At 33.4% G+C, this 26,065-nt stretch overlaps 1 protein-coding gene and 1 long non-coding RNA gene across 15 annotated transcripts in view; both read left to right on the top strand.

Moving 5' to 3' along the window:
* LOC147846759 (uncharacterized) overlaps positions 1-26,065 on the top strand; it is a 1,232,122-nt gene that overhangs the window by 948,610 nt on the left and 257,447 nt on the right. The gene's annotated exons all lie outside the window — the stretch shown is intronic.
* mtus1b (microtubule associated tumor suppressor 1b) overlaps positions 1-26,065 on the top strand; it is a 101,255-nt gene that overhangs the window by 65,464 nt on the left and 9,726 nt on the right. For all 14 annotated transcript variants that reach the window (XM_087237007.1, XM_087237010.1, XM_087237016.1 and 11 more), the window contains 2 exons: positions 10,400-10,629; positions 22,024-22,090. In XM_087237007.1, coding sequence (XP_087093133.1) covers positions 10,400-10,629; positions 22,024-22,090 — 297 coding nt within the window. The remainder of the gene's footprint in view (positions 1-10,399; positions 10,630-22,023; positions 22,091-26,065) is intronic.

The following is a 26,065-nucleotide window of genomic DNA, read 5'->3' on the forward strand; positions in this document are numbered from 1 at the left end:
AACCTTTCATCCTAAAACTATTGCTCAACACCCATTCTTGTCTTAGAACAATTTTTAAAAACCTTTTTGATCCACTTTAAATGTTGACTAGTGTATAAATAGTAAACAAGATCAACAGTAAAAATCTGACGACTATGTTTACATTCAAAGATGTACAACAAAAATGGACAAAATTATAACTAATACGACTATTAAATACAACAAGACAAGTATCCAGATAAAAATATTGCTTTGTGTTCTTCCGGTAGGCGTTTTAACAGTGATTTTGTCATTTGTTTTTGATTGATGAATAACGACAGCAGGTTTAGGTTCCTGTCGCCTTAATAAATACATCCTCGACTATTTTACTTTTATGTTAGACATAAGTGAGTGATTTTAAGACAGGTATTGTAATAATGTTACTTTTGGCAGCACTGGACTGCACGTGTCATTAGTTCACATTAATCCTTATCAGAGAACACGGCCTCTCTAGACAGAACAAATGCTCTGCAAACCCAGATTTTAGGCATGTGCTGCCATGTGAGTGTGTGTTTATGTGTGGCAAATGCACAGGGACACGGTGTACTCAAAGTAGGCCAGCAAACTCAAACGTTCATTACTGGCTTCTTTTTTAATCTATTTATTCATCTGGATTTGATGGCGTGCTCTGGACTTGTAGTTTTCATCCGTCATCATGAGATTTAATCTAAACACAGCCGCTGGCCTCATTCTTATAATTCCAATCCAGATTATTTCTCTGGATCCACCTTCACATTCTGTACATGTCGCAATAGCAGTTTTGGCATGCGCTTTATAGGGAACATCTGTAAATTGTCTTTTATTTACATTTTTATTTTATTTTTATTAAGCAGATGGAGCACATGACATGTGAAATACAAAATATGAAATGTGACGAACATTACACTTATCGCTACCCAAATCGACTCCACAAACAAAAAATAAGAAAAAAATAAGCTGAGAGGGGGATTCCATCTTCAAAGTAAGTAAGGTCTTGACAAAAAGACATCACAGGGTTCCACATTTTATGAAATAAGCTGTCAGAGTCCCTAATAGAATATAACATTTTATTTCCAAATGTAAAAAAAAAAAAAAACAGGCCTTTTAATCAGGAGAGATTTGCAGGGGCACATGAAGATTTCCAAATTAGTATTATCTGTCTTCAGGCTAACGATGAGGCGATATCCGTATGACACTTATGTAAATTGTCTTCTGTTAGCTTTTCAAATATTTATTTGCTTAAATATATCTATCTATTTTCCCAATATTTGCAACTACATTTAGCAGACACTTTTGTCCAAAGCAATCGAGGAGGCATTCCGCGAATTAACAAGTAGAGGCAATAAACACAACATTTACATTTAGTCATTTAGCAGACGCTTTTATCCGAGGCGACTTACAAATGAGGACAAGGAAGCAATTTACACAACTATAAGAGCAACAATGAATAAGTGCTATAGGCAAGTTTCAGGTCTGTAAAGTCTAAGAAGGAAAGTATTAGTACATTTTTTTTTTTTTTTTTTGAGTACAGTTAGTGGTATATCTAGAGAGGCAATTGCAGATTAGGAAGTGAAGTGGAGACTAAATAGTTGAGTTTTTAGTCGTTTCTTGAAAACAGCGAGTGACTCTGCTGTTCTGATGCAGTTAGGGAGTTCATTCCACCAACTGGGCAGATTGAACAAGAGCGTTCGGGAAAGAGATTACTTCCCTCTTTGGGATGGAACCACGAGGCGACGTTCATTCACAGAACGTAAGTTTCTGGAGGGCACATAGATCTGCAGAAGTGAGAGCAGATAAGAAGGGGCGCAGCCAGAAATCGCTTTGTAAGCAAACATCAGAGCTTTGAATTTGATGCAAGCAGCAACTGGCAGCCAGTGCAAACGGATGAATAGCGGAGTGACATGTGCTCTTTTAGGTTCATTAAAGAGCACTCGTGTTGCTGCGTTCTGGAGCAGCTGAAGAGGCTTGATAGAGTTAGCTGGGAGCCCCGCTAGCAGAGAGTTGCAGTAGTCCAGTTTGGTGGTGCAAAACTGGTGCAAGTGTCAGTTAAAATGTCAGAGAGATGAAAGAGTGTGTTTTCTACAGGTGGTTTGTGAGGCACCGACCAGATATTTGTTTGTTTGTTTATTTATTTATTTATTTATTTATTTATTTATTTATTTATTTATTTATTTATTTATTTATTAAGTGTTCGTAGATATCTCGAGGTTGGTTCTTTGTTGACCTATTAAAATGAACATGCACAAAATCACAAAAAACACATTAGAATCGCTCTTGTAGCTACCTGTAATACATGGTTATCTTTTCAGAAGATTTTGATGTGAAATTAGGGCATTTCAGAAAAAGTCAGCATGTCAGAAAAATCTAAATGGATGTGTGTTTGTATGTGGGAATTCACACTTACCCTCCTTATATATATATTTCCTTTGACTTTCTGATGAGCCATACCTCTTTCTTACCCTCGTTCCAGTCTTCATATTTAAAGAATTATTCATATTATAGAGTAAACTAAACATTTTTAACAGTGGTATGTCATTCTACCACAGGCCCCGGATGTCGCTCTCTCTGTGCCGCAGACTGGCCGCTTTGGATGGGTAATCTCACCAAACTGTCACACCAGATCTGATGTAGTCAGTTTAGACAGGGTTTTTAGTTTGTTTGTTTTTGTTTTTACAGCTGCTGAATTTAAGTTGATCATAGAACACGGTAAAGAGTTGCTGCCATGATTTCAGTCCTCAGTCTTTTTATAAGCACAAATATTATTTAATATGGCTTACTATAGGGCTATTGGTAACCATAATAAGCAGAATAATTGACTTAATTATTTATTGTTGAAATGAATACATTTGCTTTGTGTCAGCTGTGCATTATTTTCTTATACTGTAATTCAACAGCTCATTGTGAGTTATTATTTACTGAATCAGCCACAAACAAACAATTTAACATTGTAATGTCTTGTTATTGTGTTGTTGTTGTTGTTGTTTACCATGTTCCAAATAATACCATTGCATTTCTGCCTAGTATTATGACACCATGGTCATGCAAGAGTGTGTGGTGTAACAATGTCATCATTTTTAAGAGCTATATTTTAGGCTGAATAATATAAAAAAATGTTTGAATTAACTTATAATGACAAAAAAAAAAACTGTTCACATATATTTATGTTTAAACAACAAGGATGCATTACATTTATCCATACAGGATTGTTTTACTTTGTTAATAATAATAATAATAATTAATACTATTAATAATAGTCATTCATTCATTCATTTTCCTTTGGCTTAGACCCTTCATTTATCAGGGGAGTCGACAGAGGAATGAACCGCCAACTTATCCAGCATATGTATTATGCAACGGATGCCCTTCCAGCCACAACCCAGCATTGGGAAACACCAATACACTCTTACATGCACACACATACACTACGGCCAATTTAGCTTATTCAATTCACCTATGGCATGTCTTGTGGGGGAAACCAGAGAATCCGGAAGATGCAAACATGGGGAGAACATGCAAACTCCACACAGAAACATTGATTGACCCAGCCGGGCTCACACCTGCGACCTTCATTCTGTGAGGCGAACATGCTAACCACTGAGCCACCGTGACGCCCCTAATAATAATAATAATAATAAATGTTTAACAATTAAAAAAACAAATACATAAACAAATAATACACCTATTTCAAATAAATGTTGTTCTTTTAAACTTTCTATACTTCAATTATTTTACGAATGACAATTTCCACAAATTATTGTGCTGCACCTAATTATGCTAACTGTTTCAACATAAGAAGACATGGATTTTGTTCACCAATTTATATTAAAATCAGACACTGAAGACTGGAGTAGAGGCTGAAGAAGACTGAGGCTGAAGTGTTTCTTTGCCACCAGATGAATAAATCAAATATATTAATACACTTACTAATTTTCCTTTCAGAGTGCACTACTCATGCAAACCATAATGCTGGGAAAATATTAAAACACAAAGTTTTTATTTCACATCTTAACTATATTTTTAAAATAACTATTTATTTGAAGTCAGAATTATTAGCCCTCCTGAATAAATAGCCTCCTGTATATTTCTGCCCACATTTGAACCATAAAGTGTTTATCATCAATATTAGAGCCTTTCTCTTCTTATATGGGACTGACATATTTTCTGAGAGGTTGTGCTGTAATGTGTTTGAATGTAAATGTGTTTGAATGTGTGTGAATGTTATTCTCTTGAATGTGTGCCACTGCTTCAGTCAGCGTGAGATAATTCTCTCCATTAAGCAAAATGCTGAACCGGTTATTCAGAACGGGCCCATAATTTCCTCATCTGCCTTCCAGTAATTATGTGGAAGAGGGGAAGCCTTATTTTTCTGTGGGAGGCTTGCGGTTTCTGGTGGAAGTGTGTGTGTGTGTGTGTGATGTTTAGTCTTTGCAGTGTAATGAAAAGAGAATTGCTTAGAGAAACAACAGCATCAAAGGAGCTCCACTCTCTGTGTGTTTGCATGAGCATGAACACATTTCCGGCCTGGATGTGACACGCTTCACGGAGGAGCTGATGTTTGGACGCCTGTGGTTTTGTGTGTGTCTGTGTGTGTGTATGTGTGTGTGTCTGTGTGGGGTTGTTGGTTATGGTCTGTCTCCAGTGGAGTGTTTTAAGGACAGCAATCACAGCATGTCTCCTGTCAAAGTAGACCATCATAAACACTTATTATGGGGCCTAGACTGCACACTAATTACACACTGCTCCTGTTCACACACACACACACACACACACACACACTGGTTGTAAATGTTCACCGGCCTCCATTTCACATGGTGTAGTGGTGGCCTTTTTGAGTTGTTTTGTAATCTTGCAATGTTTTGTAACTTTTATTGACATAATATTTATATTCAGTATTATTATTCATTCATTGTATTTTCAGCTTAGTGCTTTTCTGGGGTCGCCACAGCGGAATGAACCGCCAACTCATCCAGCATATGTTTTTTTTTTCAGCATATGCCCTTCCAGCTGCAACGCATCACTGGGAAACATCCATACACACTCTTTCACAATCATACCCTACGGTTTGAGTCCCGACTGGGTCAGTTTGCATTTCCGTGTGGAATTATGTGTGTGAATGTGTGTGTATGGTTTCCCTACTGGGTTATGCCTGGAAGGGCATCCGCTGTGTAAAGCATTTGCTGGATAAGTTGGCAATTCCTGATGAATAAAGGAACTAAACCAAAGGAAAATGAACAAAAAATGATATTTCGCCCAATTTAATGCAGTTTTAGGAAACACGCACACCCTCAGTCTAGTGTAGATACAACAAATGCTTTTAATTTTAAGTGTCGTAGCTTTACAGTGTCTTCTTGGACATGCTACCATAGTAATATCACACCATTTTTATATTATTATAATTTTTTTGAATATATGTTAGTGGGCTTTCCCTGTACTTTGTTGTGGCTGGAAGGGCATCCGTTGCGTAAAACATATGCCGGATTAGTTGGTGGTTCATTCAGCTGTGGCGACCTCTGAAATTCATATAAGCCGCAGGAAACCTAATGAATGAATGTTAGTGGGCAATCTTGTCTGTGTATTTTACAGTTGTAACCTTTTTTTTATGAATTGTTCAATATAATATGAAACTAATCAAATATTTGAAATGAAGCTTCAATTACAAATAATTTTACAGTAGAAAAGTACAGTAATAATAATTACAGCTGTTTGTAATATAATTACAAAGAGACAAGAAACTGACAAAGAACTCTGTCGAACGTTCAGTCCGATGTGCCGCAGTAGTGGAGTATCTCGGGTCAGCAGTGATGTGATCAGAGCGGATGGTGACACACTCCTGTAGGCTGACAGATTGTGCAAATGCGACCATGTGACCACAGGCAAGGGCAGCACTGCTCAACACAGCGCCACTGAGCTTCTGTTATTTAAGGACACTGCGTTTCAGCCTAAAAGCTCAGATCGTCAGAATGAGCCAGGAAAAAAGACTGCAGCATCTCGCTATTTCAAGCCTGCGTTTTAATAATGTAACAGTACATTCGTCACCAGTCATCTCTTATACATCACTGGTGCATTTGGGTTTGGACTTCCAGATTTAGAAAGAAGATGAATGCTTTTGATTTTAGAAAGGAAATATTAGAGAAATGTATGTTTTGGTTTATGTGATTAGATGCAGTTCACCCAAATGTCATCATTTACTCTAACTTATAACCTGCTTGAGTTTCCTCCTTCTGTTGAACACAAAGGAAGATATTTTAAAGAATGTTGGATACCGAGTCTAAGTCAAGTATTGATTTCCATAGTAGATGGCCACTGGCTTCCAGCATTTCAAGAGAAAACAAAAATTATCTCACTGAAGTATACTGATGATACATTTTCATTTTTTAATCTCGCCCTTTAATAAGCAACATAAAGACAGGCTAGACCTTTTATTATTAAATCCACATTTTTCATACTACATGTTCTACTTGTATGTATTTGTTGAACATGGCAGAGAAGATGCAAAATGAGTAATGTATTTGTAATTTGTACAAGGGATTAAAGTATATCGATAATGTTTAATGCCTTTAATCAATATGTTTTGTATTATTTTAATCTTTGAAATATTATTATTATTAATATTATTATTGTATGTGGATTTATTTTCAAAAAGCACACAAGAAACTTTAAGAGATTCACACTTAAAATCTTAGAGACTTTTTACCCAAAAGTGACAATGGAATTATCCTTACAAGTGGTTGCAAATCTTTATGATTCTCTTATTTCTGAAGATGTTTTGTACAATGTTGAAAACTGGTTGGCCCCAACATCCATAAAAAACAATTTCATTTCTGGGTGAACTATTATACTATTACTATTATATACCTTTAAAACAGAGGTGTTGAACTCAATTCCTTTAGGGCCGCAACCCTGCATAGTTTAGTTCCAGCCCTGCTGCAACAACACTTACCTGTGCTTTAAAAGCTATATCTGACAAAAACATAACTATAGCTACCAGCAGGGGGCGTTAGAGAAACCTTTATTCATGGAAGGTGGCTTAAGGAACAGTTGACTTAAAAATACAAATTCTGCAAACATATACTCACCCTTATGTCATTACAAACCTGTTTGACTTTGTTTTATAAAACTCAGCAAATTGTTTATACTTCTGTTTCATACAATGAAAATAAATGAAAATGGAGGATAGCAAGCTCTAGTATATTCAAACTCCAGCAATAAATAATCCATGCCTCAGCTTTGTGTGGAGAAAAAAGTATGGCGCTGTTTTTGGGTGAACTGTATCTTTAAGACCGGCTGTCAAAGCAGTCCACAAGGGAATGAGTGTTAAAGTGCTTCAGTGACAGCTAATATTCAATTCTCCTCTTCACCTTTTCCTGCTTGTGCTTCTCTTGTGGGTGCATTGGCAGAATTTTGTGTGGTTAATATTCTAAGGTTGCTTAGTAGATATAGATTAAACAAGAATTTAACAGACAACCGAAATTATGTATGCATGTATATGTGTCAAATGAAAAAAAAAAAAACATTACTGCAAAATTGTTGCAAACAATTAGATTTAGTAATGCTTAACTTCATTTGTTTGTTTAAATTCAGCCCAAATAAATTGTTCACAACCATTTAACGTTAAAAAAAAGTAAATCCAAGGAATCATCTTTGAATATGTTTTTTTCAGTGTGTATAACCTTATTCAGAAATAGTGTGATGTTACATTTTTATTCACATATATATAACCTTTAAACCACTAAGGTTTTACCCATTTGTCAGCGGGATATTTTTAATGATCTAAAGTATTCGAAAATGTACTTTTAAAAAATAATTTAGTAAGAATAACCGGATTTGTAAATTGATTGATTTACATAGATATATCTGTTATTTTGAAAGATGATATAGAACATTATTTCAACCATTTTTTTCCCTTTATTTGCCACATTTTATTATTTTCAATATAATTTCTATGTATAAAAATCATTATTGTAAATTAACTTTGACCACTATTTGTCCAAATAATCTCATACACTCATACACAAGGGCAGGACCTTTTTAAAATATGTTCCTAACAGGTCCTTGCAGGTACATATTAATAGCTAAAAAGTACAAATGTGTACCTCATGATACCATAAAGGTACAATAGAGTCTCTCTGCTTTAATATCCACCTGTACAGTACTAAAGTGTAATTTTTTAAAAAGATACCAGCACAGTGACAAATTTTGTACCTTTATTTCTAAATGTGTATAAAACCTATATACTGTAAATATGTAGTTTTTAAATGTGTTCTTTCATTATTGTTTGCATATTTGAGATTTGTGTAATTGGCTATCATTTGAAGAGTTGGAAAGTATGTGAAATAATGTGCGTGTGTATAAATCTATTTTACGTGTGTATATATCTATTCCATAATGTCCTTTTTTACCTCCAACCAGAGGACTGACAAACAAAATCAAACACACATGCACGCACACACGTGTTGGGTTTGTATGCGCACATCTTGTATGTGGATTTCCCATAGACTTTATGACTTTTATAATGTACAGATTGTAAATTCTGTCTAACAACCCTAACCCTAAACCCAACCCTCACCAAAAACAAGCTGCAGTTTAAAATTTTCAGAATACCTTCTTTATGATTTATGACTCATTTTGCCCATAGGGACAAACAAAACGTCCCCAGAAGGTTAAAAATGACTGATATTGCTACACTTGAGGGTACATTTGGTCCCCACAATGTGATGAATACCTGGCAAACACACACACACACACAAATCCATACATTTCAGATTTCTGTACATATTCAATGCAAGTTAGGATTGCATTATTGCTCAGTAGCACAACTGTAAAATATTAGTGATTTAGTAGGTGAAAATAGTTAGTGTATAAGTGATATAATCAGTGGCGGATTTAGTGGCACAATGGGCGGTCGCCCAGGGCGTGGGGGGGTGGGCGGCACGGGGAGTTGGTGCAAAACAAAATTGTGCCCCGGTAAAAATCATATTTCACCCAGTAAGCTTTGAGATACTTTTTGCAAGTGTATTAATCCCAAGAGTGGTAATGCCTGAATAAAGACGTTGGTGGCCATTCACATCTGCCGTCTTTTGCACGCACAAGTTTGTTATTCTCCATGTGCAATTGAAACAAAGCTGGTAAAAGCAAACTGATACATGCGAAAAGAGAACCATTCCCGCCGCCTCCTGGTGTAAATCCCAGTTGTTTACATGCACAACGATGAAATACGCACCATCCAATCGCTCTGAAACCAGAGTAACAGCCTTTTTTGTTACTTATGACACAAGGTGTCGGCTCGCTGTGAGCTTTGCTAGTTGACAAAACTGAAGTTGATATAATATGATGATGACCTTATTTTGACTAAGTATGGTTATAGAAGCAGAAAGGATGGATAATGAGGCAGGAGGTAAGACTTCATAACATTCATTCTCAGCCTTGAGTCAAGTCTATGAACAGATAATTCTATAAAACATGTATATCTTTTTGTATTTTATTGAATTGTCTACATTAATTTAGGATTGATTTCTGTTATTTATTTATAATTTGTTTATAATATTTATTCTGTTATTAATAATAATAATAATAATAATAATAATAATAATAATAATAATTATTATTATTATTATTATTATTATGTTTAATAATTCCAATTCTGGTTTTGTCCATATTTTACCCAAAGTTAGGGTAAACTAACAAACAGTTTTTAGAATATTCATGTGTAATGGTCCTTTTTCTATATTAACTAGATGTAACCTTCTAGAACCATATTAGAACTACACTTTTATAAACCAACTATTTATAAGCTTGAGGCAGAACGGGGGCGTATATGGGGTGGTTCGCCCAGGGTGCTATTCAAGCTAGCACTACCACTGGATATATTGATCTCTGTTTTCTTGGTGAAAGATTTGTAAGTCAGTGTTTTTCACTAATCATGGGATGGGAAACCTTTGACTTTAGTTAGCCGTTGAGGATGGGACAGAAAATGCACTCCACACACACACACACACACACACACACACACACACACACACACACACACACGCAGACACACACACACAATCTCTCTTTGCTTCTTTCTAATGCACTCTTAATGTGCTCTCTGGACCTCAGTGCATTATCATTAAGACTCAATCCCAGCATGCACTACGACTTTTTTTCCAGCATCAGCCCAAGAGGGCGTATGTTGTTTGTGGGACAGACTTTGTTGCTTAAAGCTTTTGTTGCAGATCTTTCCTATTAGTCATGATATTTTCTTTCTTACGATTTCATTGAAGTATCTTCTTGTGGTTTGTGGGTGTGATTGTGTTTAGCAGATGCTTTCATCATCACTGGTTGTTGTAGTGAGTAGATGTGATTCTGGACTCTGAAATCATGCTGAATGTAATGACCGCACTGAACACGCGCTCTTTTACAGTGGACAAGAGCTCCAAGGGGTCCAAAGCTGCAGGGCCCACGGCTGGACGGACCCCACAGCACAGCCCAGCCTGTCAAGCAGGACCGGTGGAGGAAGAGGATGAGAGAGAAGATCTCCGTCTTCAAAACGAGAAGAAGAATCAATGCATTCTACACCTTCGTAAACTCATCACTAATGGCAATCGGCGTCTGGAGGCTCTCGCTCTGGTCGTGCAGCACATCTTCAGTGAGGTTGGAGAGCTTTATTATTTCTTTCTTTCTAGATACTCCTCTGTGGAGTTTTTTTTAATAATTTTTTTGGTTTGCTTAGAAATATGATAGTGATAATTTTTTTATATTCTTGATTTTTTTTATACATTATTGATCTGCTGATTCACAGATAGGTCAGAGTGCAAATGTGTGCTAAAGCCGATAGATTTCATTATTAGTGATGATAACCTATAGATTTACTCATCACTATAGACACATTTCCGGATAGCGGGATTATTTTGCTTTATTAATTAATTACTTTGTTTATTATATTGTGATGAATGAAGTGATTTTTTATTTTTTTGATACAGAGACAGGTCGATCTGCATTTTCTAATTATACTCAGTATGTATGGAATGAGCTTTAAGATACACTACTGTATCATCTATCCACAGTATAATATTTTCAAGTCTGTCTGTTTAGAACAGTCAGCACTTTACTAATTGATTATGGTTTGATTTAAATATATATATATATATATATATATATATATATATATATATATATATATATATATATATATATATATATATATATATATATATATATATATATATATATATATACATACAGTGCTCAACATAATTGAGTTCACCCCATTCTGAATATTTTTATCCATTTCTAATATATATATATATATATATATATATATATATATATATATATATATATATATATATATATATATATATATATATATAAATATAGGTAATATATTTTGGTGCATTTAAACAAAACAGATTTTATTAAACAGATACAATTAATAAAATAATATTTTATTCACCAAACATTTTCAGAAATACAATAATAATACATTTAAATTCATGCGAAAAATTGGGAAAAACAATTATAAACTACAAAATGTCAACAAATTTTATGTTTTTTTGTTTCTGTTTTTGTTTTGCTCTTTTGTGATTAAAATATGATTTTAATAAATATATCTGTTCAATAAAACTTTTGTTCAAATGCACCAAAACATATTACCTATATATTCAGTGAGAAATGCATAAAAATATTCATTTTCAAAATGAGGTGTACTCAATTTTGCCGAGCACTGTAATATCTAATACTATTCTAATACAGCTAATTTGCTGCTCAAGAAACAATTATTCTTATTTTTAATGAAAATATCTTAATATTTTTGTCTGAAATATATGATGCTAAATAAAACAGCATTTGTTTGAACTGTAAATCTTTTGTAACAATTTGAATCTCACTACTTTTACTTTAAATTCCCGATGAAAATAATAATGTCTTTAAACAAAAGTCAGTAATAATAATAACTTTACTGACCCTCAAACTTTTACATGATTGTGTATGTGTAACATAATTAGACTTATCTCATATGATAATGTTCTATTACTATTAATGATCTTCAATCACGAACTTTAATCATCTTTTCCTATTACTCTGATTATCCTTGTTCATCTTTCCTATTAGTCCAACAAATTATCCTTTCATCCTTCCAAAGTGTAATTGGGTCAGATGCAATTATTATAATCTGAAATGTTATTATGGATAATCAAGCACTCTGCAAGACCTCGTCATAGTGTGTGCCTGTCTGTTTAGTCTACAAAACAGTGAAATAGGAAACCTTTTATTTGGTGGTACCATTAACCTGCATTTCCAGGCGTGTTTTCGGGCTGCAGGGAGATGTTTCCTCACATTCCCTCTACACGTCATGCATGATTTAAGTTAGTCAAAGTCAAGCTTGACTTCATCATGATCAGTTTTGCAACTGACAGACAAAGCAAAGTTTCTTCTATTTATTCATACGCAGGTTTGCATATTACTGGGCCGCTTTAGGATGCTAAACTAGTTTTAGTTTACTTCTTAACCCATGTCTTAAGCCTTTTTTGTGTGAGTGGCATGTGCAGGGATTTCACTGTAAACCAATTGTCAAATTCACTTACTTTATCCTAACTTTCACTCACTAAAAGACTGGATTACCTGTAAAGTATGGAAAAATATGTAGCGGTTATGTTGAGCAGTCTCTCCAGAAATGTGTGATTCTGCAATCGCTGAATTGAATGCAAACTCAAGCAAATGGCACAAAATCAAAATGTCAATTGAATTACCACAGATTTCTTGCAGATTTTTGACAGCCAGGGCAATCGTTATTCATAAATTTATTCAAATGTTTGTTGCATTCATTGTTTTATATCAAATAATATTAGATTTGTGTATATAAAGTGTTTTAAAGTGTCAAGTTGTTATAAACACAACTTATGTGTTACTCTTGTCCTTAGATGTGTGACCCGCTTTAGATTATGTGACATAAATTGCAATGTACTTTAAGGTAAGAGCTTATTTCATTGTGTCGAATTATGGGGTACATTTGTTGTATCGATCTCTAAAATTTGTATTTTTTATCAGATTATTTCTAATGCTACTGTTAAAGAGATTTAGTCTTTATTTTAATCATTCATCAAATATGATATAAGCTTTATATGATTAAGAGGTAAACACTTTCTTTGTTTTCATCAGTGTTTAAATAAATTATAGAGAGCGAAGACTCTTGAGGTCAAAAATTGTTGATAAAAAAGTAATAACTAGGATGTGTAATTTGTGTATATTTTCACAAAAAAAAAAAAAACAGACAAATGTCGCAATTATTGCCACAAATTTTGATACAATTTTTAGGCCTCAATAATTGAATGTTTCCCGAAAAATAAATTCCGCATAATTCCTTTATATTGTCCCAACACAAATCGATTAGGTTAGCTTAATCTTTTTACAAATTTAGGTAGACTTAACATAAAACAATTAAGTTGTCCCACCAAAAAAGCTTAAGAATTATGTTATTTCAAGTCATTTTAAATAAGTAGTTAGAACAAGCAGCAAAAATATTGTTTGGAATGTACAGGAGGGACTGTTTGAGCACAGAGCAAACAAAAAACATGCAGTATACAGTATTTTAGCTGGTGCACAGCCTGGTGTATGCAACTGACTGATTAATCGACGAAATTACGAAAAAAGAAATAAAATAGCAGTGAAAATAGCCTAATGATAGCAAGATAACAATAAAACAGGGTTCCACACAATTCAATTAGGTTGTCCCAACACAAATTGATTAAGTTAACTTAACACTTTTAACAAATTTATGTGGATTGAACAAACAAATTAGGTTGTCCCAATGAAATCTCAAGAACTGTGTTGTTTCAGCTCATATTAAAAAAGTAGTTTGAACGAGCAAAAGATTTTTTTTTTTGAGTGTAAAAAAGACAAAACAAAAAATCCTAATATTCCATGGCTTGGACAAAAATATCAAATAAAATCCTCTGACTTTCAATGTTTAGAAAAGACCTTGTTAAACTCCATGATATTCCAGAAATTCCTTGGCCCGTGGGAACCCTGAAAGTGGCTTCTGTGTATTTTTGGTAGCGACTTTTTTACAAGCCACACAAGTTGCAGAGGAAACAGTCAGTCTTTTAGAGTCTCTTTGACTAAATGCTCTGGCATGATCAAATATCTGGGAGTGTCTGTTAATCTCTTTATTTTGTGATTGGCTGTATCCTGGATACAAACGTGCCACAGTCACAGTGCTGCTAATCTCGGTTTGCTTTCTTTCGGTTTGCAAATATTTGCAGATCAAAGGAGCTGTCAGTCACCAGGTGTTGTAAAGCGTTTAAGGGTATTTCTCATTGGGCTGAAGAAATCAAGAAACCGTGAGGTAAAAACAGCGCTACCTGAAACAATAGCAGGATAGTGCCGCAGTTAAAAATAATTGATCTCTTTGGATGTTTTATAGAGATATCATTAAAACTGAAAATACTACTCATTCTTTGTTTTACTACTACTTAGTCTCAGGTATTTATCTTGCCTAACCAGTAACACTAAAACTGAATGAATGAATGGATGAATCGACCAACATTGACACATCATTGCCACACTGATCAGGATTGATTGAATGCCTTGTTAATGTTTTTAACATCTTGCTGAAGTCTCATGTTTATGTATAGGTGTTTTTTTTAAAGAAAGGTTAAGTTGCACTGAATAAGCTACCCTTTTACTTAGGCTATAGTTTCAAGGCCAGAATATACTCAGAGTATACAGTGCTCAGCATATATATCTTCACAAATCTATATTTTAAATTCATACTTTTAATAGGAAGCTGTACAATATTATATTTGTGCATATACATTAGATTAGTCAGCACTGAAGCCAAATCTGGAGCTTATCTATCAAAATAACTTACGATAATGGTCCAAAAATGAATAAACTCACATTTATATGTTAGAGAAAAATATGAAGTACAAATTTAAAGAAGAGGAAAAATCAACAGAAGCAAAAAAAAAAAAAAAACTAAACAAAAATAAAATTATTTTTGCAATATTTTGCTTGAACTTAATTGTATTATCTTTCGATTTCTAAATATGTTTGGTGACTAAAATATGATTTTAATAAATATATCTGTTTAATAAATCTGTTTTGTTTAGATGCACCAAAATACATTGCCTATATTCACTGAGAAATGGATAAAAATTCTTATTTTCAAAATGGGGTGTATTATGCTGAGCACTGTAGTTTCTTTTCTCTTAGTTTACTGAACAAAAACAGCTTGAAATATCTGAGCACTGGAATAACATTAGTGGACATCCATTTACAGTGTTGAGATTCAAATATGTGCTTTTACATCAAAAATCAACATAACTAAAGGGAAAAACAGCCGTTCTATAACAGGTGCAGTTTAGCACAACCTGCCATTTCCTCACACTATACACAACGTGTGGGTCTATGCTTTATTATTGTAATTATATTGATTAGTGCATTATTTTAAGTAAACGTTAAATTAAATAAAACAATACAAATTTTAAATAAAACATGAAACATCATTCCATGTTAAAATATTATGGTGGGTCTTGAGATTGAATTACTTGCCTAGGTGGATCCCGGAATATAAAAGTTTGGCAATCCATGATAATTCTGATAATTCTGTTGCAAACTTTGAAGAAGCATAAGCATGGACTTTCACAAGCTTACTTTTCATTTGATTGCTGTGTTCATCAACATCATGGAAATTTGCATTTTCCTTTAACTGACAGAGCAGGTACGAGCTAAAACCCGCCTTCATGAGCCCTGAGGCTGAACCACTGACAGTAAAATCTTGACGCACAGTGTTGTTTTGAATCGTGCACTGTCTGATGAAATGTGATCATCTGAAGGAATAAACTTCTTTTATTTCCTGCATGACTTACATTTTTTTTCTCATGTGATTGAGAGCAGAAAATGATCGCAAATATTTCTACATTATGAAATATTTAATACAATATTGAACATCCATGCAAATAGATCTACTTAAAGATGTAGTTCACTCTGAAAAAGGACATTTGCTGTTTGCTATTAACTGCAAATATATCTACTCAAAAAATGACGTTTGATGTTTGTTTAAACTACTTATATCAAAGAAGCAATTCTTGAAGTTTTTGGGAACAGCTTAATTGTTTAAAAATAAGCTAAATCAACACAATTCCTGCAGCTTTTTTGGACAACTTAATTGTTTACAAATGAGATAAAATAAAACAATTCTTGAAGTTTTTTTGGAAGAACTTATTTGTTTAAAAATAAGCTAAAATAAAACAATTCTTGAAGCTTTTTGGAACAGCTTAATTGTTTAAAAATAAGCTGAAACAACACAATTCTTGAGTTTTTTTAGACAACTTAAATGTTTCATGTATAATCCACATAAACTTGTAAAAAAAAACTAATAAGTTGACTTAATTTCTTCATGTCGTCCCAACTCAAATTGATTGTGTGGAATCCAGCATTTTTTACTTATCCTCAGGTACTTCCAACACTATGTGAGTTTCTTTCTTGTTGAACACAAATATATTTAGATAATTGTTAGTACCTGGAAGTTGACTTCCACATTACTTAAGAAATAAATAAATAAAAAAACATTCTTCAAAATATCTTCTTTTATTCAACAGAAGAGAAAAATAGTGAAGGGTGAGTTAATAAATATTTGCGTGAACTAACCCTTAAAATAGACATATCTTAAAGTATTTACATATTTAAGAGGATATTGCATAAATAGTGTTTGATGTCTTCTCTTTTATTTTGTGTAAATGCTGTTTTATCCATCTTTATCTAATTGATTTACTCATGAAAAGTGTTGCACTGGAATGAACAGCTTGAAAAATAAGCTGACAGTTTTAGAGGTGGAGCAACTTAATAGATTTTGTTGAAAGATTATGACAACAGACATTTTTCTTTGAAATAATGTGCACCCATAAATCACCCGCAAGGCCAGGAAGGTCTATTAAGAAAGTGAATAGGGCCGGTTTTGATTTTGTGTTGACTGTAATCTTACTCAAATCCAACTGAAGCGATCTCTAGATAAACACTATTAGCTAGATTTGAAAACGGGCACTTATATAGGCTTATGTGCGGTAATGCTAGTGTAAATATGTAAATAATGTGCACCCCACACCCAGTCTAATCCAGACCCCAGGCATACAGATATACCCAAAACCCACAACTCCTTTCTTTCTTTCTTTCTTTTTCTTTCTTTCTTTCTTTCTTTCTTTCTTTCTTTCTTTCAAACTTCTCAAGTCATCCCGTTTTTCCCTTTTTTTTATCCATCTCATTCCATGCATTCCTCAGTGTCCTATATATAATGCAAATTTCCCATCTTATCTTCTTATCTCTCCGAAACAGCAAGTCTTCCTGCCATCAATTCTTCTTATCCAAACAGATAAAAGAAAAAAAAATACACCTAGGTTACTTCAAAGATTCTTACACTTTTACTCCAGAAACCTTACATAGAGTACATACTGTCTTGGAAACACACAAATCTTCCACTTTCTTTCCACTCATGAAAAAAGGACAGACTTTACTTTGGGGAAAGTTGACGGTTTTAGCCCTTGTGTCACCCAGAGTGATTGATAGCGGGCAGAGAGGAGGAGGGAGGGATGTTGCTGTGAGGAATGCACCAGCTGCTATTGAGCCTCAGGGGGTGGGGCTTTGGGAAGAGGCGGGGCATATAAGCCCACCTCACAGCTGTTTGGATGATTACAGTAGAGCTATGTTTCTCCAGATCCACCCATATCTTTGCACATTACCGTATTTCATTGAATATAGTTCATTCATTCATTCATTTTCTTTTCAGCTCTGCATTTATTAATCAGTGGTCACCATAACGGAATGAACCATCTGAACATAGTTACAACACTAAAAAACAAATGATTAATTGGATTTACAATTTTTAATAAGGTAAGTAGTTGCAAACAATTTACATGGGCTGATTTTAAACAAACAAATTAAGTTAACACTTACTAAATTTAACTGTTTGTTTAAATTCAGCCAATATAATTTGTTTGCAACCACTTACCTTATAAAAAAAATTTGTATATCCAATGGTTCATTTTTTTCAGTGTTGTCATACTCATTTTTGGAAAAGGGCACTGTTCCCTGAAATTAAATTTGATTAAAACTAGTTTCAAAAACATACAGCATTCAAAAACATGCAAATAGATTATTTGTGTGTTCTTGAACTGCCTTCATTGCATTTGAATTTGACTCCAGTTTGTTTTAAATGCACACCTTTACTCGTCCCTCCTGATTCTTTACACGTTTTTCACTGTAACTAAACAATTTTGCAGATCTGCTGCAGTGTTACAGTCCCCATGTTGACCATAATATTATATAAACTCCAACACACCGAGCACAATCTCATTTATAGAACAGCCACGTTACATAACTCTGATATCACCTTTTGGACTTCTCTCTTTCCATGGCGAAATATGATTCATCTCTCATATAGTCTCAGTATATCAGCACCAATCAAACTTCTTGGCCGTAGGAACTACAAAAAAAAGAGAGCATTTTCTTCATAACCGCAAAGTTTTCCACCTACTCACTCCTTCAACTTTTCCATTTTCTCTTATCTGGGTTTCCACTCCCTCTCTCTTAGAAAGAATACGGGGGCAGGTTGCTGATAGGGAGGGAATGGTTTCCAATGCAGCGTGCTTGGAGACTGATGCTGACAGACCAGTTTCTAGAGCAGAGCAAAAAGAGCAAAGTAGTTGAAGATTGTTGGGTTGAGTGACGGGTAAGGGAGAGGAGAGAGAAGGAGCGGGAGTTTGAGGAGAACATGGGCTCCACCGGGAGCAAACCTGGATTGAAGAAACCTCTGGTAAACAAGAAGAGTCAAAAGGTGGGGTTTGGTTCTTATTTTTTTTTAATGGCTAGTTTGAAACTCCTGGTGTTGATAGATTGTGTTTCTCAGGAACTTTAGTTTCAAAGCTTATTTGATGATTCATCATTGTCTGTGATTGCATGAAAGTAGCATATGTTGTACATCTGTGATTACGATTGGACTAATATAGATTGTTTGTTCTTCTCGAGTGTTTTCAGAAATTAAATTAAGCAGTCTATCATTTGTTTTTAGAGTCATTGAAGTCATTTGTGTGTGTTAGCGGTGTAAACTAGTGGGGTGAATTTTAGCTATTGAGGTAAAGTTAGCTTTACATTCACACATTCATTCACTGACAACTTGTTATATGCTCACTAAAGTGTTTACCATGGTGAATATTTGGTCTGAAATCATATGCAAGTCTGACTTCAGAACAACATTAGCACTATTTAACTGACTGTAAACAATGTTAAACTTTGATAGTCATTGGCTGCTAATATGATTTCACTATTTAGAATTGGCAAACAACTAATTTATGAAACTATATTATTAAGGAGAAAGTAAGAATGTGTGAATATAAAACCAACTTTACCTCAGTAAGTTGGCTTTATGTTTACACATTCGGACATTCTTCTTAATAATTTAATTTCAGATAATGAAATCAATGCCAATGACTTTCAAAGTACAACATTCTTTCAAAGTTCAGTCAATTAAATAGTGCAGATGTTGTTTTGAAGTCTTACTTGCATGCAATTTCAGACCGAATATTCAAAGTAGTGTGGTAAACAATACAGTTAACAATATATTAAAATGAACAAATGTGACAATATAAAACCTCAATGTGTAAAGTCCTGTCCTCTTATCTCTGCCTGTGAAATGGTGTGTTTTTAGAGTATAGTAATCATAACAGATAGTTTGAGCACGGTATGGAAGTAAAAAATGTGTGTGTCAGCATGTTCTGTTATGTTTTGCGTCACATGTTCGACAATGTTTATCACAGAACTTTGTAATCTGTCTGAGGCGGTATATGAGCTTTGGTTGTGTGGAGGTTACTGTAACATTAGCCGTCTCTTAATCACAGACAGACACATACGTCTTTCCTGGAACATTTAAATGAGTCTCGCATTGAACCTTGATCATGCCTGCTGATAAGAAGCTGATTGAGATGGTTCCTATCCAACAATAACAACTTATTCTGCCAATACTGACAGCGTCTGTAGCTGCGAGCCACACGTAATGAGTGAAATCACTGCATGACTTGAGGGTTGTAGCATGTTTGAGCTTTGAATCCAAGGAGAGGGGGTTTTTATTGTTGTGTAAAATGGACTATAAAATATGTTGGCTTTTGGAAGCATTTGTAGGGTTGAATTGAGTGGTATATTGTAGCATTTTTAATGGAATTTCAATGAGTGACTCGTAGTAATCAATGTTGCTGTCTTATATTAATGAAAATCTATCTACAATATGGTACAAGTAATACGAAAAAAGTAACCACATTAAAATGACTGATATATTTATTTATAACAATGATAGAACAGATTTCTTTTTATTTATTTAGTATTAATCATATAATTCATTAAGCTTAAGTAGCAGTTTAGTTAATAAATATATATATAGTGTTTCCCAGCATTTTTTTTACCATTATTTACCAACAATTATATTATTCGAATTGAATAAAGTACAATTGATTTAATTTTGTGCTTAATGTTTTTTCATTGTTTTTTGCATGTTTTTATTTCAATTTTATATTGCAGTTTTAGTACTTTAATTTTGACTTTTAATAATTAGCTTTTATTTTTATACTGTCATTTTTTTATATGCATTTTATTCTAATTAATGAATTTTGTCCTTGAATATTATGTTTGGTATGTGCTTTTGTCTTTTTTAGTTTTTTTAAATGCTCATGTTTTGTTTAAACCTCATTTATTTTGGTTTATTTACTTTAACAAACTTTTTTGTATCAAAACAAGATTACATTTTCATATGTTATTTATATATTTAATTATTTAAAGAAAAATATTTTAGCATTTTTTAGTTAACAGATTTTTGTTTTATTTTAGCTAACAATAGAGTTTCTGTCTCCTAGATTTACTTTGTTGGACCAGTAATTTGTTACTCGACTTTTAAATGTTTGAATGTATACATTAATTTTTGAATTTCGTTTGTTTTTTTGTTTGTTTGTATGTTTGTTTGTTTGTTTATTGGACGCCACAATTACACTGGACAACCAATAGCATTTTTTTACGTGTTTAAGCAGACTTTCTCAACAATTCAACAAATAATTCTCAACACCTGTCCAGAGGAGGCTTGACAAAGTGAAAATAAAATAGATACATATATACAACATTATAACTCTTTACATAAAATTACTGTAAGGCAATAGCAAAGGCAGCATGATTTAAAAAAACTAATAGTAGACTATTTGCGCAAACACTGCTGTTTTGTTTTTAACCACTTTTTAAAAACACTACTTAAATATTTAAATTACTGTCTAATTTTAGGCTAACAGGTAAATAATTGGACACTTTAGTTCCCTTAACAAAAAAAAAACAGATTAGCTAAAAGAGGTCTTACACTTTGGCACTCTGTGAGAGGTTTGATGTCTACTGATTAGATCAAAAAACAAGGTAACACTTTATTTTGCTGGTCCATTTGAGTATTAGTAGTCGGTCTGCTTAATATCTGTTGATACAGCTCCTTCAACAGACATTTAACTGACTATAAGAAACTTTGCAAGTACATGTCAACTTACAATAAGCCTAAGAGTCCTAACAGTCTACTTCAACAAATGGACCATCAGAATAAAGTGTGACTAAAAACAGCATTGGAGCATGAATATTTAAACATTTAAAAGCCAATTTAGGATAATTAAATTTAATTAAAACTAAAAAGGTTATGTTTACAGAAAACCTCACAATGATGCTATCGCATAGGCTTTAACTTCATTATGTTTATATATCCAATAAATATGACTTCAGTGTAGTTAAAGAGGTGTATTATTTGTGTCTATTTTTCAATTTGTGTAACAAAAATTAAGCTGTTTACTCCATTTTAACTAGAATATTTATCATTTCAAATCAAATTTAGTTATTACTTTTATTTTGAATTTTTGATTCTATTTACATAAGTCTAATTATTCTAGACAAAACCTTTGTTAAACATGTAATCTTCATCTGTCCTTGTATGTGATTGCCCTGGATGACTGTTGATGGTTTTGTTTCTTCTGTCTTTTGTTACAGCGCGAGTCGGCAATCAAACAGAGGGAAGAACTTTCTGTCCAAATCAACAACCTGCGAGAGCAACTGAGTAAGTAACACATGTCCAGTCAATTACACAGAGACTCGGTTCTTCTGTCCGTTCCTTAGACTTAAAGAGCATAAGCTTTCATCTTGCTCGGATAACTGTCATTTAGCAGGTGCTTTTGTTCAAAGTGACTGGAAGAACACTAATCTGTGAGAAACCTTGGGAGAACTGTCTTGCTCAAGGGCACAGTCCTGATAAAATAGGGCTGAGTGAGTGTTTAGTTTCGGGGTCACACCTACTTAGGATTGCAGTTTTCTTTTTTTTCCACAGATAATTTAACCAAGCAATATTTAGAATCCGGAATGTCATGAAAAACTAGTGGCACCTTAGGAACTACATTTTAATACCATCAAAACAATTCAACAACTGCACTGCAACATCTTAATATTGTGGCAGAGTCAAAAATTATTATTGAATATGTGAAAAAACAAAACTGAAATCTCTAGGAGCAACTACTATATGTGGAAATCAATTAAAAAGATATATATTCATATACATGATTTTTATATTGTATAACATATCCAAAGCCAGAGCAGGAGGTCTCATTTATAAATATCAAATATAAAGCCACTTTCCTCACAAAAGTTGGGATCTTTAAAAAAAAAAAACTTGATGGGAGAGTGTGCGCAGCTGTAGGTAAACATTAAATAAACTTCAATATTTAACTTAAATATTGACTTAATTAGATCACTTTAAATCTGAAAATGACCCATTATCATTTTAAAAAAATCTAATTTATTCTAGTTTCACTTTTAGGAAGATTTCTAAATTAAAGCTAATTTGATTAATTAATTTTTTTACACTTTAATCAAAGCAAATTTTATAAATCAGACCCCAGAGCGTTTGTTTGTTTCAGAGCAAAACAATTGTTTTGTTTTGATTTAGATATTGAATTGGCTAATCGGCTAATGATTTGGCCTAAAATCGCATATTTCATACTATATACCTATTTAAAAAATAAAAATAATTTTTTTTATTAAAAATGTGTGTGGCAAAAGAGGCATGTCTGATATCGGGGAACTCATAACGTCCTATACACTTGGGGTGACTTTGTTAATGCCTCCCATTGACTTTGAATACAGTGACATTAGGCATTGCAGAGTTGCATTGCCACCATTGCTGACTGCAGAAGTTAAAAAACGTCATCGTGGAGACGTCATCCAATCAGATTGATTTATGCAAATACTAGCGCAGATGTGGTCGGCGTAGTGATACAGTGGGTAGCGCTGTTGACTAACAGAAAGAAGGTCGCTGGTTCGAGCCTCGGCTGGGTCAGTTGGTGTTTCTGTTTGGCGTCTGTTGCTCTGGTTTCCCCAACAAGTCCAAAGACGTGCTGTAGGTAAATTGGGTAAGCTAAATTGTCCATAGTGTATGTGTGTGAATGAGTGTATGGGTGAGTGAGGGAGAGTGTGTTTTGGACGCAGCCACCTGCTTCATTTCTAAATGAATCATTGATTTTGAACAAAACAATGAATGATGTATGAAGACAGGGATTTGCCCCCACTTTATTTGAAAGTTGTTGTTTTTTCTTTTCTTTCCTGTGAAAGGCCTAAGCCAATTGAAGTACCAAGTACACAATACACATGTAAAATATAGTTTAATTATTATTATCTTTAAAAAAATTTATTTAAAAATAATATTTTAAATCTCTCCTTATCTATCTACAGTCAGAATTATTTGCCCCCCCAAGATTTCTTTTCCTTTTTTTAAATATTTCCCAAATGATGTTTAACAGAGCAAGAAAATTTTTACAGTATATCTGATAATATATTTCTTCTGGAGAAAGTCTTATTTGTTTTATTTTAGCTAGAATAAAAGCAGTTTTTATTTATTTTTAAAGAACATTTTATGGTCAAAATTATTCGCCCCTTTAAGCAATATTTTTTTTTTCGATAGTCTACAGAACAAACCATATTTATACAATAACTTGCCTAATTACCCTAACCTGCTTTGTTAACCTAATTAACCTGGTTAAGCCTTTAATTGTCACTTTAAGCTGTATAGAAGTGTTGAAAAATATCTAGTAAAATAATACTTGTTGTCATTATGGCAAAGATAAAATAAATCAGTTATTAAAAATGAGATATTCAAAATATTATGTTTATAAATGTGTTGAAAAAAAATTCTGTTAAACAGAAAATGGAGAAAAAAATAACTGACTTTAACTGGATATCTTTTCCTAAGTTACCATTAACCCAATTTAGCATATGTGTGAGGTGTACAAGCCTTGCCTTGATTTGCTATTCACATATTTGTTCTTCATTTATGTTATTTCGTGCATTCCAGAGTTGGGCTGTTTCATGTTTTATCCTGTTGAATGCTCTGTTCTGATGAGCATCGTATTGATGGAACTGTACAACTCTATGTTTGGGAATTGGGAAACTGATAGGATCAACCACCCAGCAATCACACCTGTTTTATTGCACCCTGTAGACATTTGGCGGCTTTTCGCTGTGTTTTGAGTCAGTGCGTTTGTTTTTATGTGTTGGTAACAAAATACGATGACACCCCAATGAGTTTGTACCTTGAATACAAATACACACACACATTTTTGGCAAGCCCAGACACACATTTCTAATGCTGCAGAATGTTAAGGATGTGCTGCTTGTTGTGTTTAATTAGTCTGACCTTACTGTCGTGGCCTTTGGCTTCGAGACAAGTGTGAAGGTTGTGTGTGGCGAATGAGGAATCTTTCACTCACAGTGGATTTTGTGTGTGGGTTTAAAGGTGCAGTTGGCCAAATGACACGGTGCTCCTAAAGTTTACCTCACAGAATTGAAAGAAAGAAATGGTTATCCTGAGGCTTCAAAAACATGTGCTGCTCGCACATACGTGCCAGACTTGAATGAGCATGGAAAATTTGAGGGAGGACGTCGCAGCAGTCTTCAGCCTGTGCACGTCTCTGTTGAGGTTGATTTCTGTTGATTCAGTCCAGTGGAATAGAAACTTACCTCAGTTTATTCTAGAATCAAATCTGGATTTTAAAGGCTGTTTAGGAAATAAAGTATATTCTAGATTTTATGTGAGATTCTTGCATGTTGTTTATTAATAGTTAATGTGGATTTTGTTTATTATTCAAGATATTGCAAATTTTTTTCTGTAGTCATTCAAAAACATTCTTAGAGGGGGCTAATAATAACGACCCTAGCATTTATGACATTTTTAAGCATAAAATATTTATTTTATTATTATTATTATTATTATTAATTATTAAAATAATAAATTATAAATTATATATATTTATAAAATAATAAATTATCCAACCTGAAATCTCACACAGAATTTTAAGACATTTTAAGACTAGACTTGATTAAGTGGTTTTTACCTGATGTTGTTTTGGACATACAAGAATAACCCATGTTTTTTTGCTCCAAAGTGAAAACCCTATTTAGTGTATGTACTGCACAATTCCCCTTACTATAAAACACATTTTACTGGACTGTCCTGCTTGTGCAGAAGACTTTTTTTAATGAAATTAACTCTTTTAAGGACATTTTTAGCAAAGTGACACCAGAAAAGATTTTAGAGTTTTTATCATGTATTAACACTAAAACTCTGTTTGTTGATTTTTTTAATTGTATATTTATTATTGAAATGTTCCTGCCATGAAAGTAGCCTTGGTTGCTCACTTGGCATTAAATAAAAAAAATTGCATCATCTTCCAGACACACTAAAATAAACAAATAAAGCTAAATGTATTAAAAATATAACAAATATATTTTAGGAAATCAAAAAAAAAATCTGTTTTTTATCCTTGCTTTTTTTTAAATGATTTTGGAAACGAATTAAACATTTCACTGGAGGGCTAAAAATTTTGTCTGTTTATTTTATTTTTATTTTATTTTGTTTTATGAAAATGTCTCCCCTAGAGTATTTGAGTTGTTTTTCATACAATATTTGATTTCTACTTTATTTTAATAACTGAAAATGACAACATTGGTATATATGTGCATGGTGTTTAAATTTACATTCTATATC

The sequence above is a fragment of the Danio rerio genome, chromosome 1, assembly GCF_052040795.2.
Source record: "Danio rerio strain M-AB ecotype USA chromosome 1, GRCz13ab, whole genome shotgun sequence".
In the NCBI taxonomy this organism is placed as follows: Eukaryota; Metazoa; Chordata; class Actinopteri; order Cypriniformes; family Danionidae; genus Danio; species Danio rerio.